Source organism: Zonotrichia albicollis, chromosome 1 (assembly GCF_047830755.1).
Source record: "Zonotrichia albicollis isolate bZonAlb1 chromosome 1, bZonAlb1.hap1, whole genome shotgun sequence".
In the NCBI taxonomy this organism is placed as follows: Eukaryota; Metazoa; Chordata; class Aves; order Passeriformes; family Passerellidae; genus Zonotrichia; species Zonotrichia albicollis.
Window position 1 is genome coordinate 94,841,840 of NC_133819.1, and position 15,848 is coordinate 94,857,687.

Below are 15,848 nucleotides of genomic sequence, written 5' to 3' on the forward strand. Positions count from 1 at the left end.
GCGCTCTCCGAGCCAATGGCGGGCCGCGCTCCCCCCGCCCCGCGCGCCGCGGCCGGCGCTGAGGGGGCGCGGGCTGCTGCGCGCTGTCCTGCGGGGTTTGGCTGCTTCTGGCTTTTGGGTTTGATTTTTTGTTTTGTTTTACTGATAAAGGACTTGTGCCAGATCAGATTTAATCACGTCTCCCCTTATTCTCATCACTCCTGCCTAAACAGGGTACAACCTGCAGAACCGGGGAAGGAAATTAGCAGTGTTAAGCCACAATAACTGCTACACAACACTAATTTTGCGCATGATACAGACAACAGCTCTTATTAGTTATGCCTCAGGCGTGCTGTTAAATTTGTTAGAAGCCACTTGACAGTTATATTCTTGCAAATATTTGCACATTTATCTTTTATTTATACTAATAGTATCTTCTGCTGACTTGTGAATAAACAGTTTGTTGAGTTAAGGACACATTCTTTATAATCAAGGTCTCACAGAACAGCTACCAACATTTTTCCCAGGCAATATGATGGAGCTAATAGAAATTAGAATAATTACAGAGAGAAGCATTTATTTAGCCTGCCATTCTGTAGGTCTCCTGTTTGGAAATAAATTCTGTGGCACTTATGAGAATGTTTTAAGTAGAATGTCACGGTCCGCTGAAAGCAAGAAAGGCAGAACATAGAAAAAGGATGTATTAAGAAATCTTTAAACAAGGATCAGGAAATAAAGCTAATCTCTCTTGTTCAGTGTCTCATTGACCCAGTGAAATTTTCATTGTCCACAATATCCTTTGGCAAGTACCTCTAGAGCTCAAATAATCTTTGGTCTAAAGAACACCATCTTTTTTTTTTTCTTCTTTGAACCTGATTCCGATATTGTCACTTGATGTCCCCAGTCCTTGTACTGGAAGGGACAACAAACAACCTGCCCTCATCTAGGCCACTGTTACACAGACTCCTCTCCAGTTCTCTCTCCCAGGCATACTTAGCCATGCCAGACATGAAAGCTCTTCCATCTTCCTGCTCTTTTGCGAACTGGATGGCATTTGATTTGCCACTGCTGAACACTGGGCTGGCATTTCGGTGGAAAAATCTGCTGTAACTCTGAGATCTTATTCTTGAGTGATGGTCAGTTCAAAGTTTTTCATTCAATGTGTGAAATTAGGGTATTTTTTCTTATGCATATTTTTTGATGTTTATCTGCATTGAATTTCATTGCTGTATTTGCCCATCACTCAATTCCATGATGTCCTTCTGCAGTTTTTCAGTCAGGTCCCTTCTTGTTATTTTGAATAGTACAGTATCATAAGCAAGCTGTCACCTCAGTAAACTTTGTCTTTTATACAGCAAATGAAAATAACACATGCAGAAACGTCATCTAAATTAACATTGTTCTGTTAGAGTACTAAAAAAAACCTAATGCTATTAGGTTAGTTTAATTTTTGTTGATTCTGGAAGGAAATTTGAAATGTCCAGGTTTCAAAACACCAGCAGGTATGTGTAACTGGTTATATATGCACACAAATCCTACCCGCATTGAATGTCCTTTCAGAAAAATCTTGATACAGGTAGTGCCTACATGACCATAATATAAAACGTTCCTATTTTTACATTTTATCTTTTCTTATACAGAAATTTAAAAATCCAATAAAAACGATACAAAACATTTAAATTCGATGCATGCATCAATTTCTATCATAAATAATACTTAAGAGGCACTGTGTGCATTTTATGGCTGTGATATATAAATTGGATGTCTTGTAAATACTATGTTTTCAAATGAAAATTTTCAGACATTACCTTCTCAAAATTCAGGTTTAATTCATAAAAAAAATAAAAAAATTCAGGTGGATTTACAGTTCAGAAGTGGAATAACTGCTTTTGGAGATATTGTAATTGGAAGGGTCCAAGGTAATGGGAGATGGTTCTGATGTGACAGTCTTGTTTGTTTTTTCTCTTAATTTGTTCCTTGCTGGAGGCATACAATCTGGAGGTTTATTACAAAGCTGCCACTCCTTCAATTTATCCAGCTGAAGAATGTGTCCTCTTATGAACCACCATGTCCCAGAGTTCAGTCTCTTCAGTTCAGAAAGGTTTGTAAAGAACCCCAACACCATCTCAGAAAGAACACTGAGAGTTTATTATTAGAAGATTATTCATAGCCTTAATTGTGGGAAACCAGCATAACGATATAAAAACCTCAAAAAAAAAAAAGTAAAAAAAAAAAAACATATCCAGGTCATTTATATTACAGTAATATATTATTACTGTAATAATTCCCCTTTTGTAGCTAAAGTTCCAAATTTTAAGTTGAACAGGGATTATGACATTTTTACATGCAAAAATCTGTCAATCCAATGCTAGCAGAATACATTTTTCTTCGGACTGAGTGCAACATAATGCATTTAAACTTGTTTGTTTCATAAAAAAATAAAACCCTCTGTCATGAATACTTATGACTATTTGCACTTCAAGTGAGCCTAAGCAAACACACCGAGGTTTCCCATAGAACTCAGCCAATTTGTTAGATCATTCACGGCAGCAGAGAATGTGTACTTTCTAGAGCTTTTGTATTCCATTGCTGTTGATAAATGTTATCAGTTTTTACAGCAAATGACAACTTGGAGGACTTCATGTGCTTGAGAACGTGGGAATAGTTGGGTCTCCGGCAGCTTGGGAGTTCTGTATTGCTGACATGCCAGTGTGTGGAAACTTCCTAAGCATTGCAGAGGGACAGTCTGGACTTGGCCATCTGAATGAAGTGCTGGCAAGGACGAATTTGTACTTGACAGTCACACCGTGCCTTTTGTCAAGGCCATTTCTGTACTCTGCAGATAATCATCTAACTCTGGGCTGCCTAAGGACTCTTTATTACCACCTGCCCCATTAAGTACAGGTAAACCTCATTGTGATTTTTAAAAATTTTGTGTACTATGTAATTATATAAATACCATAAAAGAGGTTCTATTTGTTCGTGTTTACTGTAAGCACTGCCTGTAAGTGTTTGGGATGCAGAGGAGCAGCCAGGGAGAGGGCCAGGGAATGTCTCACCGCACTCCTGCCCCGGCCGCAGCCCCGCAAAGGGCTCGGGAAGGAAGCCCCGAGGCCGCCTTTGGAATCCCCGACCCAGTTAAGACCCGTGGCTCTCGGGGTCCCTCGCTGATGTTCTCCTGACCCTCCTGTCCGATATTTATTCCAGGGATGAAAGGGCTCCCCGCAGTCTGCAGGGTGACAGTAGGTGGCAGCGTGGCATCACGCTTCCCCTCCCTCCGCCTCTGGCTTTTCCGTCGTGCTTCGTGTGCTACCGACGAGAAATTCACGGTTTGTCTTCTTTTCCCTGCGTTAATCGGCACGGAAGGCTGCATGCTAGTGAAACTCGTGGATTATGTACGCGGCACAATCCAGGTATAATTCATAAGGCCGACTGGGTTTTGGTGATGGCCGCTGTTAATAATTAGATCTCTCCAGAGAGTACACAAATTTCATGTGTTAGAACAAAAGATTGTCCTGTGAACCGTGATCCTGAGTGCCTCAGAGGTGAAAAGTTAAAAGAAAAATCTGCATCTCACCTGGTTATTTTTTTCCCTAGTTGAGTACTGAGTGAGCCACTAAAACATCCTTTAAGATATTGTGAGGTCCTAACCCACAGCTTCAAAAAAAATTTATAAAAGTGCTTTAAGATTCAAAAATTAAACATGCTCTATAAAAGTTACAAATTAAGCTAAAGCTGCTGTTGACTGCAAGTATTTAGTAGAATATTATTTACAGAATGAACAAATAAACCAAGTTTTTTCAAATTTTGTCCTTATTCTTGCAAGCATCTGCTGATTAAAACACAAAACCTACATTGTTTAAGACCAGTACCTCACATGCCCAAGAACTTATGTCCCATTTTAAGACCACAGCCCCCTGAAACTAGAAGGTGGGACATAAGGAAGTGCCAAATGAAGGTTAATATTGTAGCAACAGGTGTGCAGTGGTGTGCTGCTTTTGGCAGGGGTAGAGTCAATTTTCTTCTGTCCACTGCTGTCCATCACAAGAAGCAGACAGTGGTGATTCTATGATTCTGTGATTCTTACTGGATCCAGAACACAATATAAGGAATGTTGTACACATTAAACACTGACATTTCTGTGCACAAAAGCATTCCTGTTAAGCCTTAGAAACTGTTTTCTATGAATGTAGAAAGGAGTGAATCAGTATGTTCTGAAGTATATGAAAGAGTTTTAATTACCACCTAATTTGTCTTGTTTGAATTTACAAAGAATTTGAATTTATTTTTGTCTGATGCATAAATATTTGGCACTGAATTAATCATAGTTCTGTTTTTGAAGCAAGTAGCTTCAGGGCTGATTCTGCTTCTAACATTCAGTACAGTATGTGTGGAATGTACAGAAGAAAGATAACAGAATCCATCTAATCTCTTCCTAAATATGTCTATTACATACATATCAACTTCTGACAATTTATTAACATGAAATTATTAATTTTTAAGTAACTAATCATTGAGCTGGAAATTAAGAGCAGAGGCATAAGAGTGCAATCTTGCCCACATGCTTATGAGTAAACATGTAATTTTGAAAACAGGAATTAGACTCTGAAATTACAGAAATTTTAGGAAAAAGAAACCCAAATCAACAAGCTGTATCTATAAAGTTATCAATGGTTTTTAATTTACAGAAAAAGCACAAGTTATTATGCAAAGGAGGCCTTGGTTTCACTGAAAATAGTGAGGATATGACAACATGGTGACTAGAAAATACCAGGTTTTTAGAGAAGCACAGCCAGCAACCAGATATTTTAAACTTTCAAACTTTTTTCAACCAGATATTTTAAACTTTTGCTTCTCAAAATTCCATGACTCACTTTCTCTCCCAAAGAATATATTTTTGAGACAAGTAGAGTAAATGACTACCTTCACACAGGGGCCATTTGCCATGGTGCTGGATTCTGTATTTCTGCAGGATGGAAGCCCTGATGCTGCAATCCCAATCCTCAGAGGGGTCTGTGTGCACCTGCCTCCTCCAAGGGTACAGAACTGCAGCTTTGTGCTGGTGTACACAGTCCTCCTCACTCTGTGGAAAGCCTCAAGGACACCAGCTTTGTCTGTGCTGTGCTGGCCAAACAGAGGCTGACCCACTCTGCTGGCTATTTTACTCAGCCTCGATTTATCGTGCGCAAGAAACACTATTTTTGCTGTGTTAATGGGAATTAAGCCTAAAAAAAGAGAACTATTACCGCATATAATGCCACAACCTACTTGTCAGGTTTGTTTTGTATAACATGCACATTCCTTTCTTCTCAGTGATAAGCCTTACATTGTTTTAAATTAGATTTGAAGAGAGGCAGTCTGTCATTGGATCGAGTGTTATAATTGCAAAATACACACCCAGCTTCCAGGGCCACAAGCTTCTTTTATAAATGATGCAACATTGCATAACCAGTATGAAGCATAACAATAATATGCAATTATGTAGTCAAGAGAATTATGGATCAATAGCATACAAGTATTTACTTTGCTAAGTCTTAACTCTCCATTAAGAGATTTTACTTTTTGACATATGTTTTAACTAAGATGATGTGATTTTTCTACCCTATAAGCTTCTTCATGATGGAGAAACAGAAGCACAGCTGTATAAAAGTAGGACAAGACTCAGCCAGTACTCGTTAATTTAATATTGCAAAATTTCTGCATGTAAATGTATAATAAACATACCTGGGTTGGTTAATTGACTCATTTGCGTAAATATTGTCAGGGTACCTTTACTAGACAATGAGCAAAAGGGGAAAAAAATCTCTGAGCTTGCTAAAGAAAGGAAGTTGACTGTATAAGGAAGAGGAACCTGGAGTGATTCCAGCTCCCCATCCCTTTCTGAAAGGGTTTGAGCAGCCTGAGTTTGCAGAAGACAGGTGGTGGCTGCTTAACACGTAATAAATACTTTGTACTTGATCTCCCTTTTCCTTTACACACAGACACACGCATCTATATATGTATATTTCATCTAAGTATATATATTCCTCTCCTCATAGCTCTACTATAAAGCCCTCCAGAAGAAGAAGCGCTCTTACACCAGCACTACATTTGACAAAATTTTTTGGGTGCATTCCTCAGCCTGGGGCTGGGCAGCTGCCCGATCCCTTGTGACTGCATCCCTACACCCAAGAGGGCAGCTGGAGTCCCTGGGCTGGCAGAAAACGCCTTCCTTTCCCCCCCGCAGGTGGGCAGGGCGCCAGTTCCCCCCGCGGGCCTCTGTGCCGGGGCAATCCCCTCGTCAGGCGCTGCCGAGCTCTCGCTGTGCTGGCACAAAGAGGGTCACAGGCCAAGCGTGAGTCATGCCTTAAAATAGCAGCGGGCGCAAGACTGCAGCACAAAATGTCGCACAGGGCAGCGTGGAAAACAAAACTGGACCGAACTGGCTGGAAGAGCTGTTATCTAAACACTGCTCTCCTGAAGGACAGCCTGGTGTTGTTGTTAAAAAACTCATGTCAGTCTGAAATAGGCACAGAAGTGCAGAGCTAATGTGATCCTCCTATTTACCTGCCTTGCTTTTTACACCAAATAAAGGGTTATTTTCCATCGGCATTGCCTTGCCCATTAGGATTGAACAGCAATCTCTAAGTAGGTAAAAATTATGTTCTGCTCTTTTCTTGTCCAAACAACAGAGTAATGTTCTGGGCAATGCCCACGTCAGGGAAGGCAAGAGGACTGTTTGCTTCGGAGGGTCTGGATAACACTCAGGGAAGATAACGAGGTCCAAAGGCTGAACACAGCTCCTGCCTACAAGATAGGCAGGAGAGACAGGTCCGAGGGAAAGTCTGTAGAGGAAAGGCGTGCTAAAGGAAAATAACTAATTTGAGGGCCAGGAGAGAACAAGGGGGATCGGCAGGGACACGTAAGAGATTGGGGGACCAAACACTGAAATGTGGAATTACTGGATAGTGCCATTGGCAAGCTGCATGGGCTTTGAAACACGATCAAGTGAGTGAGACGGTGCCCGCACTTGTCTTCTGCCTGTAATCTCTGTAACATCGCCGCTGTTCCGTGGAGTCACAGGCGCCAGCTTCCAGGGAAAGGCGGGAGGGCTGCGCTCACCCAGCCGGGCAGCCCAGGCCGTGCTGAGGCACACACCAACCCTCGGCTCCCGGCACTGCGAACCTGCGCTGCCTCGGGAGCAGCCCCGGGCCGGGCACGTCGGACAGCAAGCAGGTTTCCCTGGCACGCAGGGATGGCCCAGCAAACGACCGGGCCCGGTGCTGGGATGGCGATTCCTCCTACTCGCCCTGGGCCTTCCCACAGGGAGAGCGCCCAACAGCAGGCCGTGTCCTCGCTTGGCGTCCACTGCTTCCATGTCATTCCTCCTTCCTTCCAGAGAACGGGAAGGGAAGGAGGGCATTAGCCTGTCCTTGTAGTGCAGAAATAAAACCGCTTACTTCTCTCCAAGGATTAGGTTTGTGTCTCTGGAACAGCAATTACTTATTTATCAAACTTAGCCAGCCTCCTCGGGAAGCGCTGCGGCCGCCACGGAGGAACGCGGACTGTCACACTGGCTGCTGTGGTGAGATCAGCGCTGCAGACACGCCCTTCGCCATGTCAGCTTTGAATACATGTTGGACTTTAATTGCTGTTTGATTTACAGTTTTACTATGCATACGTGGGACCGGCTGAATACAAACCGCGACGGACCAAATTACACAAAATATGCCACTGCAAGCCTTGTTTAGCTATCACATCACCACGCTTAAGGCTGGTGATGTTACAGGCAAACAAGTACTTAAGTTCAACTATTCCCGCAGGGTGACGGAATTTGGGGATCAGGCGCTGTTCGGGTGGGACGGAGGGGAGCTGCCCCAGGCACATACCACCTCGGGCGGGGGGAGGGGGGGTGGGGCATGGCTCTTCCCTCCCCTTCGCCTCGCACCCTGCCCGTCGTCGTTCTCCCCACCCCCCCCACCCCCCCCGAGAACGGCGTTGAGCAGCCCCATCCGGGTCCATGTCCCGCGGGCACCACGCGGGGCGAGCGGGCGGTTACACGAGGCGTGACCGCGGGGGATGGAGGGGAAGAAAGTGCAGGGCAGTGCGGATTCCTGGCGCGGTGAGAGCTCGGAGGCGCTCCAAGCCGCTGTTGTACTTTGCTTCCTGCCATTCCCGACAAGGCGTGTCCACAGTGGTTACCGAGGTTGAGCTTTACTGCCTCAGTCACAACAATGCCTCGCCCCCCCATAGGCATGAGGGCTTGGTACGCGCCGGCGGTGCGGGTAGGGCGGTGCCTGTGTGACTCAGGCGCTGCCATTTTGAGCGGTCCGTGGTGGCTGCGCAGCTGCACTCCGCGCTCGCTCCGTGCCGAGGCGCAGGCACTCCCGCTCCCTCCTGCCCGCTCCTGCCGTCGCCCTCGAGGACGTCCCGGGACCGCCTGGGCGAAAAGAGGCTCTCCTCAGCCCTCTCATCATTCTTCCCGGCCGTCCCGGTCCTGTTCCGACGCCGCTCCGGGATCTCTCTATGCCCGCCGCCCTCCTCCGTAGGAGCCGCTAGCGCAGGGACAGCGTCCTCTTCCTCCTCCTCCTCCTCCTCCTTCCGCCGCCGTCGCCTCTTCCTTCTCCTTCTCTCTCCGCCACCATTTCCCCACTCCCCGGCCCCGGGGCGCTGAGCTAGACTATGGGGACCAGGTCGGGGCCGAGCAGCGGCAGAGCGGGCGGCCCGGTCACCGTGTCCCCTGCGGCAGGGATGGGGGGGCTCCGCGGCTTCGTGGCTTTATCTTGACATGGCTCCTCTCCGTGCTGCCAGCACCGCCGCCACCTCCTCCTCCACTGCTCCTCCTGCGCCCGCCGGCTGCGGGTAGCGAGCGGGCCACGGTCCCGGGCTCTCGTCGGAGCCTCTCAGTCTCTTGCTTAACTCGGGGGGAAGCTTTGGGAGGGGTTCCTTTTTTTGTTTGTTTGTTTTTGTTTTCCTTTGGTTTTTTGTTCCTTTCTTTCCAGGGAGAGAAGAGGAGAAATACTTTTTTCCCCTCTCCTCTTCTTAACCCGGTCCGACGAATTTTTAACTTTTTAAAAACTTTTTAACCCCGACTAATCAAACACCTGGCGAGGGGGAAAAATGCCTGGAGAGAGGAAGAAAATAACCTGATAATTGGGGATTTGCTTTTTTTTTCTGGGGAGGGTGATTTAGAGGTTTATAATTGCAATCTAGGTTGCAATTAGAAAAAAAGAAAAGCTGACAAAAACCTCGCAAAAAAATTCAGTCACCGAAAAGCAGGAGCGGAACGCACTCCATGTTTTCCGAGTCGTGGCCATGAAGTGAGAGGGGAGAGAGGCGGTGCTGCTGTGGGTGTCCCGCTGCCCCGGGCGCGGCCGCCCTGCGCGCACTGAGAAGCCGAAGGGAATCCAAGAGCGCCGGCCATGCACAGCCTCGGCTGACCGTGCTCGCAGCAAAGAGAGAGAGAGAGAGAGGGAAGGATCCCCGGGGGATCAGCAGCCCAGGGAGTGTATGAGGCGTCGGGGGATGTAGGGCTCTCCCACTGCTGGGGAGGAAGCCCGGGCTTGGGGCAGTGATTCAGGTTTAAGTCTCTCGGTGAGATAATACTGTCCTTTAGAATCCCTGCCCGCCCCTTGTCAATGGCCATCATGATCCCTCTCCTGTCGGGCAGCAGTAGCCTCAGGGTAGTGATGAGCAGGATGAAGTTAGAAATGACTCCGCTGTCTTTTCTCTTTGCTCCCCTGCAAACCAGCGCTGTGTTGTCTGTAGTTGATTTTGTTGTTGTTGGCGGCAGAGAAATGTCATACTTCCCGGGTTGTGCGCTCCTCATTTGCACCCTTTTCTCTGCTCTCCACCAAGTGTAATAATTCTAAAGAAAAAGACAGGCAACATAGCAATAGTGGAAGGCTGAGAATAATAATCAGTAGAGTCATGAATCTGGCTGGGGTAGAACGCAGTTTGTAATTTCAGCTTCGGGTTTTTTTTTTGTAAGCAGAGCAAAAGTACCCCCCCATGGATTGGGCTTGTGCCAGTTGCTTTTTATTGTACACATAAATTGTGATAAGATTTGTTTGGGGTTTGTTTTCTTTTTTTCCCCCTTCATTCTTTCCCACTTATTCCTGCAGCTAAACTGTTCAAATTTTTCTCTTCGAAATTCTTTGGGGTTTTTTTCTTGATTCATTGTAAAACCTCTTGTCCAGCCATGGCTGGACAACTACTTTCTTTGTTTCTTGACCCCTTCAATATGACATTCTCGTAAAATATTGCCTGAGGTGCGGTTCTGGGTTACATTAGCGTTTGATCTATTCAGTTGTATTAGCAGGAATCAAATGACTTGTTTCTGTTGTACTTAAGTCTTACGAAAAGGTGCCCATAGTTTAGCGACAGTTTCCAAAGGCTTTAGTACCACCTATAATACAAAATGGGGGACCCAAACTCCCGGAAGAAACAAGCTCTGAACAGACTTCGTGCTCAGCTTAGAAAGAAAAAAGAATCTTTAGCTGACCAGTTTGACTTCAAGATGTACATTGCCTTTGTGTTCAAAGACAAGGTAACTTGGTTTTAAAGTGTGTGTGTGTGTTTGTTGCGTTGTAAGTGTTTTGTGCAAAGTCTTACTGCCTGATTGCATCAAATGTTTTATCCTTAACAGAGTCCATTGATTTTTTTTTTTTTAATTGCTGTCATACTCAGTTCATATTTGTCATTTTGGCTCTTGGTGTTTTGTAAGGCAGAAGGAGGGTTCCAGTGCCACTTTTAATGGTTCCTTAGTAACTCCTGTATTGGGTAGATGTTTTTCAAAAGTTAACACTGTGACTCGTTGAGCCTGATTGGGCTCTGTCGTGCCCCATTGCTGGCTGTGAGTGGTTGGGCTGTGCAGGCAGTCTGGCTGGGGCCATTGCCGAGTGTGCTTATCGGGTGAAAGCAGAAGGGAAGACCTGGCAGCTGAAGGGAGGAGTCCAAGATGGGATGTGGAAATGGCCCAAGTGCGCAGGCACATGTGGAGCTGCTGCTGTCATCTTGAAAGGGAGTGGGGAGGGCAGAGAGAAAATGTTCATTTGCTTGGCTGCCGCCTCTGCTGCTGAGTTCTGCATATCTGGGTGGGGAGCTGGGTCTTTCTAAAGCAGCTGTAGACCCGCAGTTGTGGGAGAGTTTTTATCCACACAACGCCAAGGGAAGTGGGTACTTAGAGGGAGGAATTGAATGTGCTGAACACACGATGAGGAAGTGAAGATAGAAGCAAATCGCAACAGAGTACATAATGCATGTAGATGAGCTCTGAAATTGTTTAATCTCTTCATATGTATAGATTTTGCTTTTCCCTGAAAAGCTTCTTTAAAATTTTTGAGTTCAGTTTGCTCTTGTCAGTTCTAGTGCAAGCAGAGATTGTTTTTATTGGGATATAATTTCTGGGTGCTGTGTAATAGTAACAAAAATAAATGTTTAAGCAGTGGCAACAATTAGAGTTTCTTAGATGACACAGCTGTAACTCTTTTAGTTGGACATTAATACTACTTTTTGGTAGAAAATTCATGGCAAATGCCTGTTTTAAATCCTGTTATATTTGCTTACATCTCAGTGAACTGAAGATGGTCCATCCCATACCATTTTGCTTAAATTAGGAGAATTGCTCAAGTCAGCATGGTCAGCAAATAGTTGCCTGTGTTCTGATGGGGGGGAAGGCAAGGGGAGCGTTATTTGGTGAGATACACTTTGTCTCTTGAGTAGGTCAGGACTTCCAGTGCACTGTAAGAAAGCTGTTAGAAATAGACATAAACTTTAGAGATTTTACATTGTCATAATGTTTTGGCCTTACTTGAGAGATGCTGAAATATTTGTAGTGAGTATAAAAGTTACATAGCAAATGAAAATAGTTCTCCTTTGAGAAGATTATAGCTAACTTCAGATGGGATCTCAGTCACCTGCTGTCACCAAATGTGGCATTGAAAGATTGCACTTTTCATAAAAGGCCAACTGTCAAAAATTGAAAAGGAGAAAAAAGGTGTTACCTGATTTTCGGAGAGAAGCTTGCAGAAGTTCTTGGTCATCCCAGAGTTGTATACTCTACTTGAAGAAGGAGTAATTCTGTTAATGTTTATATAGAATCTTAGTGTTTTCAAGATTGATATGAAAATCTGCATTTTTGGAGACTACAAAAATCTGTTCAGCTTTTATAGAAGTTGTCAGTCTGATTCTGTTTAATTTATGAACTTTCTTGCATGTGAATTTTAGAGTGATTTGTGTCAAAGTCCTAGTCTGTGTGATGTGTGTTTTATACATTACACAGAAAATCACAAATCCTGAAATAAACTGTTACCTATGGTTTCTTAAAAAGGATTGTAATCTTAATGTAATCTGTGCTTTTTTTAGAAGAAGAAGTCAGCGCTTTTTGAAGTGTCTGAAGTGATACCAGTCATGACCAATAACTATGAAGAAAATATCCTGAAAGGTGTGCGGGATTCCAGCTATTCTTTGGAAAGTTCCTTAGAGCTACTGCAGAAGGATGTAGTACAGCTCCATGCACCCCGCTACCAGTCCATGCGCAGGGTAAGGCTCCTTTATATCCTTGCTGAGCTGTGCTTTTCCAACACTTGTGCTTTTCCTTGGGAATCTTAAGGCTAATCCTGCCTTTTTGTTTTCCCATTTGCTGCATGAGGCCTCTGTGGGCCTATGTTTACATGGTCTGGTTTGAAGAGTAGCAGTAGGCTAATAATAGTTCTGAAACTGTTTAAATATGTAGTTCTTAAGTTTTACCTTTCATTTGTTTCATTCAGAGATGTGCCATGGGAATTGTATCATCCTGCTGTCTTTGTCCTTTAGAAGGCATGTGTTAATAATTCTTGCAACAGCTCCTGCTGTACATCTCAGTGATGTTGCTTTATGAATGTTAGAAGACAGTCTTTGCTAATGTTTTCTTAAAGGTGTAGTTTATATTTAGTGGGTAATGATACTAAATTCAGTGGCATGCAAGAAAGACTTCAGCTGTGGTATGAGTAATGCAAATGGAAAATCAAACAAATGTTGTACAAGTATCACCTCTCAAGTATGTGCCTGTATAGATAAGTTGCTTATCTGTATCTTTGACAGTTGGAGGGAATGTAACTAAAGAACTTTATTGCTCACAGGATGTGATCGGCTGTACCCAGGAGATGGACTTCATTCTATGGCCTCGTAATGATATTGAGAAGATAGTCTGTCTCCTGTTCTCTCGGTGGAAGGAGTCTGATGAGCCCTTTAGGCCTGTTCAGGTATTTGGGTTTGGGTTTTGACTTAAGTAACTAACTTGTTCCTGGAGGGAGTGTTCTCTTTAACCACTAAGTTGATAAGGTATGCAAGTTCTGTGGATGTTAGAAAAATATGCTGTGTTCTGAATGCCAAATTTATTTATAAAGCAGTCAGTGTTCTGAATGCCAAATTCTGCCTCCTATCTTTATGCACGGTCGTATTAGCCCTTCCAAAATGTAAGTTTCCAAAGGGCCTTTGCAAATGGCACGTATGTATAAAGGCATTCAGTGTGTTTGTGTTTGTAGGAGCTGATTAGATGTCCCTCTTAGTACCATCCAATCTTTGTCTAAATATGATAGTGTTATTAAGGTTTTGTCAGTATTCCAAGTTGCTGTATTTGATTAGATGGAGGAGTGAAATGGATGGAACCTTTGCATTTTAAATTGTTGCACAGGGATCTTCTGCCATAGGAAGGTAAATTGGGTTTTATATATGCTGCAGGTGAAGTTGTACCTTTGAATTGTTAATATGTCATTGCAATGGCTGATACAGTGTTGACAGAATGAAATTAGAGGATTCTTTAAATTGTGTCAAGACACTGCCATGGTCCTCAGTTTCTTCTTTTTAGAATAGGTCAGAAAAGGAAAGAACAAAAGTGATTGTAAAGCCCCAGACTGAAGAAAATTAATGGGTTACACATGAGCTTTGTCTTGAAAAATATTTTATTTCCCTCCCTCACACGATGTAGGCCAAGTTTGAATTTCATCATGGTGACTATGAAAAACAGTTTCTGCATGTTCTGAGCCGAAAGGACAAGACTGGAATTGTTGTCAACAACCCTAACCAGTCAGTGTTTCTCTTCATTGACAGACAGCACTTGCAGGTGAGCTTCTTTTTTCCTTGTTTTAATAGGTGTATTTTAATCACAAAAAGCTTTTTGTTCTTGGGAACATCAGTGATTGTGCTGCAAGGTACTCAAGTAGAAAAACTGATCATGCATTCATGATTGCATTTTGGCAGTTTCAGGGGAAACTTCCACTATAAATAGGACTCACACATGCAAAAACTAACTATGGGACACGTGTTCACATAGAACAAGAACACATAATGTTCTTGTATTAAAAATCTAAGAAGTTCTGAAATAGACCTGTGTTTAAGAAAAATTAAAGCATTGGTTTGGTTGGGGTGACAATATGGAAATAATTCAAGTGAAAAATAGTGAAAACATCTTATGCATTAGAATTTGCAGACTAATTGTAAGCTCTGTTTATGTGTATGAAGTAGTGAATTTTAAATGTCTTTGGGGATCTGCCTACTAGTCCTGAGTTAACTTCTAGGCTTAATACCTTTCCTTTGTGTTTTCTTTGCCTCTAGACTCCGAAAAACAAAGCTACAATCTTCAAGTTATGCAGCATCTGCCTGTACCTGCCACAGGAGCAGCTCACTCACTGGACGGTTGGTACCATAGAGGATCACCTCCGTCCCTACATGCCAGAGTAAGGTACTGGCCAGCAAAATGGGGAAGATCACAGAATGCAGCAGTGGATTTTCACTTTCCTCACCACATTCTTTCAGAATTTAGAAGAAAATGGACTCATGTTCAGAACACTATACATTGTGAAACTTGATCATCCTGGATTTTTTTAATCATTTGTATCTCAGAACTTTGCAATTTTTTTTTAGATGTTTTCTGCATGGACCTTGTGAAAGAGAGGATGCTCTGCACACTTCTGCACTGCATCAGCATCTTACTGATATGTGAAATGAAGGGACTGTACATTGAAACAAATGTATCCGAAAGCACAAGGTGATCATTTGTGGTGGTGTTCCCATTTGTGCTGGTCATGCCCCCTAACATCTCTAATGTTAACCATCAGTATTTGAGGGTGAGAAGTGAATGTAACGGGTATAAAAGCCTTATAGCTTTGCTGTTCATGATTGTATAGACAAGCACTATCATTCATTCTAATGAACGAAGAAGTGGCTATTACAATAGCAAGTAAGTGTGGGAAAGAAATCTTCCTAAAAAAAAAAGCATCTCATTTAATGTATAGGCATTTTTTGCCTCTTTTATTTTGCTGGGCCATGTCTTAAGTTTACTGGCACTTTTGTTTTGGATCTCTTTCCCCAAGTTGCTGTATAACTGTATGAAGGTATTCTTTTGAGTTGGATGCATTTATACAGATGAGGCAGACCTGGAGTCTGAAGTTGCTAAAGCAGCTCAAAAAAAGGTAAAATAATAGCTGCAGAAACTATGTTGGTAGAGGATTATTTTTTCTTGAGAGTTGAGACTTGTAAACTTGCAGGTGAACTGTGCAGGAAATACTGGTTTCTAAAACATTTCTTACAGAAAACCCATTGAGGTTGTTTTTTTTCTTTCTTTTGGAATAGACATTATAAACCAATGTAAAATAGTGTTTGGAGTGTCAAAAGTTGGTTCTGACAGAACATTTTAAGATTGTGCAATGATAAAAGGAAGACTACTGTATAGTTTTGATGACAAAGAAGGCTCTGCTTAAGGGTTGAGTACTTTACTGGAGTAAAACTGCATAAGCCTACTCCCTTTGGATAAAACTAGTGCTTACCTGTTTAAAACTTGTATTTAGCTTTTGTTTGGAATTGGAAAAAATTGAAAATTAAATAAATTAGGTAAAAGATGGCTGGTTTTA

At 43.2% G+C, this 15,848-nt stretch overlaps 1 protein-coding gene across 1 annotated transcript; it reads left to right on the forward strand.

Annotated features, from left to right (window-relative positions):
- The first annotated feature begins 8,260 nt into the window (after window positions 1-8,260).
- On the forward strand, window positions 8,261-15,848 carry C1H6orf62 (chromosome 1 C6orf62 homolog). Its single transcript, XM_005482899.4, has 5 exons — window positions 8,261-10,507; window positions 12,325-12,501; window positions 13,080-13,202; window positions 13,928-14,062; window positions 14,554-15,848. Exons 1-5 carry the CDS (start codon window positions 10,379-10,381, stop codon window positions 14,677-14,679), a joined length of 690 nt encoding a protein of 229 aa, XP_005482956.2. The 5' UTR covers window positions 8,261-10,378; the 3' UTR covers window positions 14,680-15,848.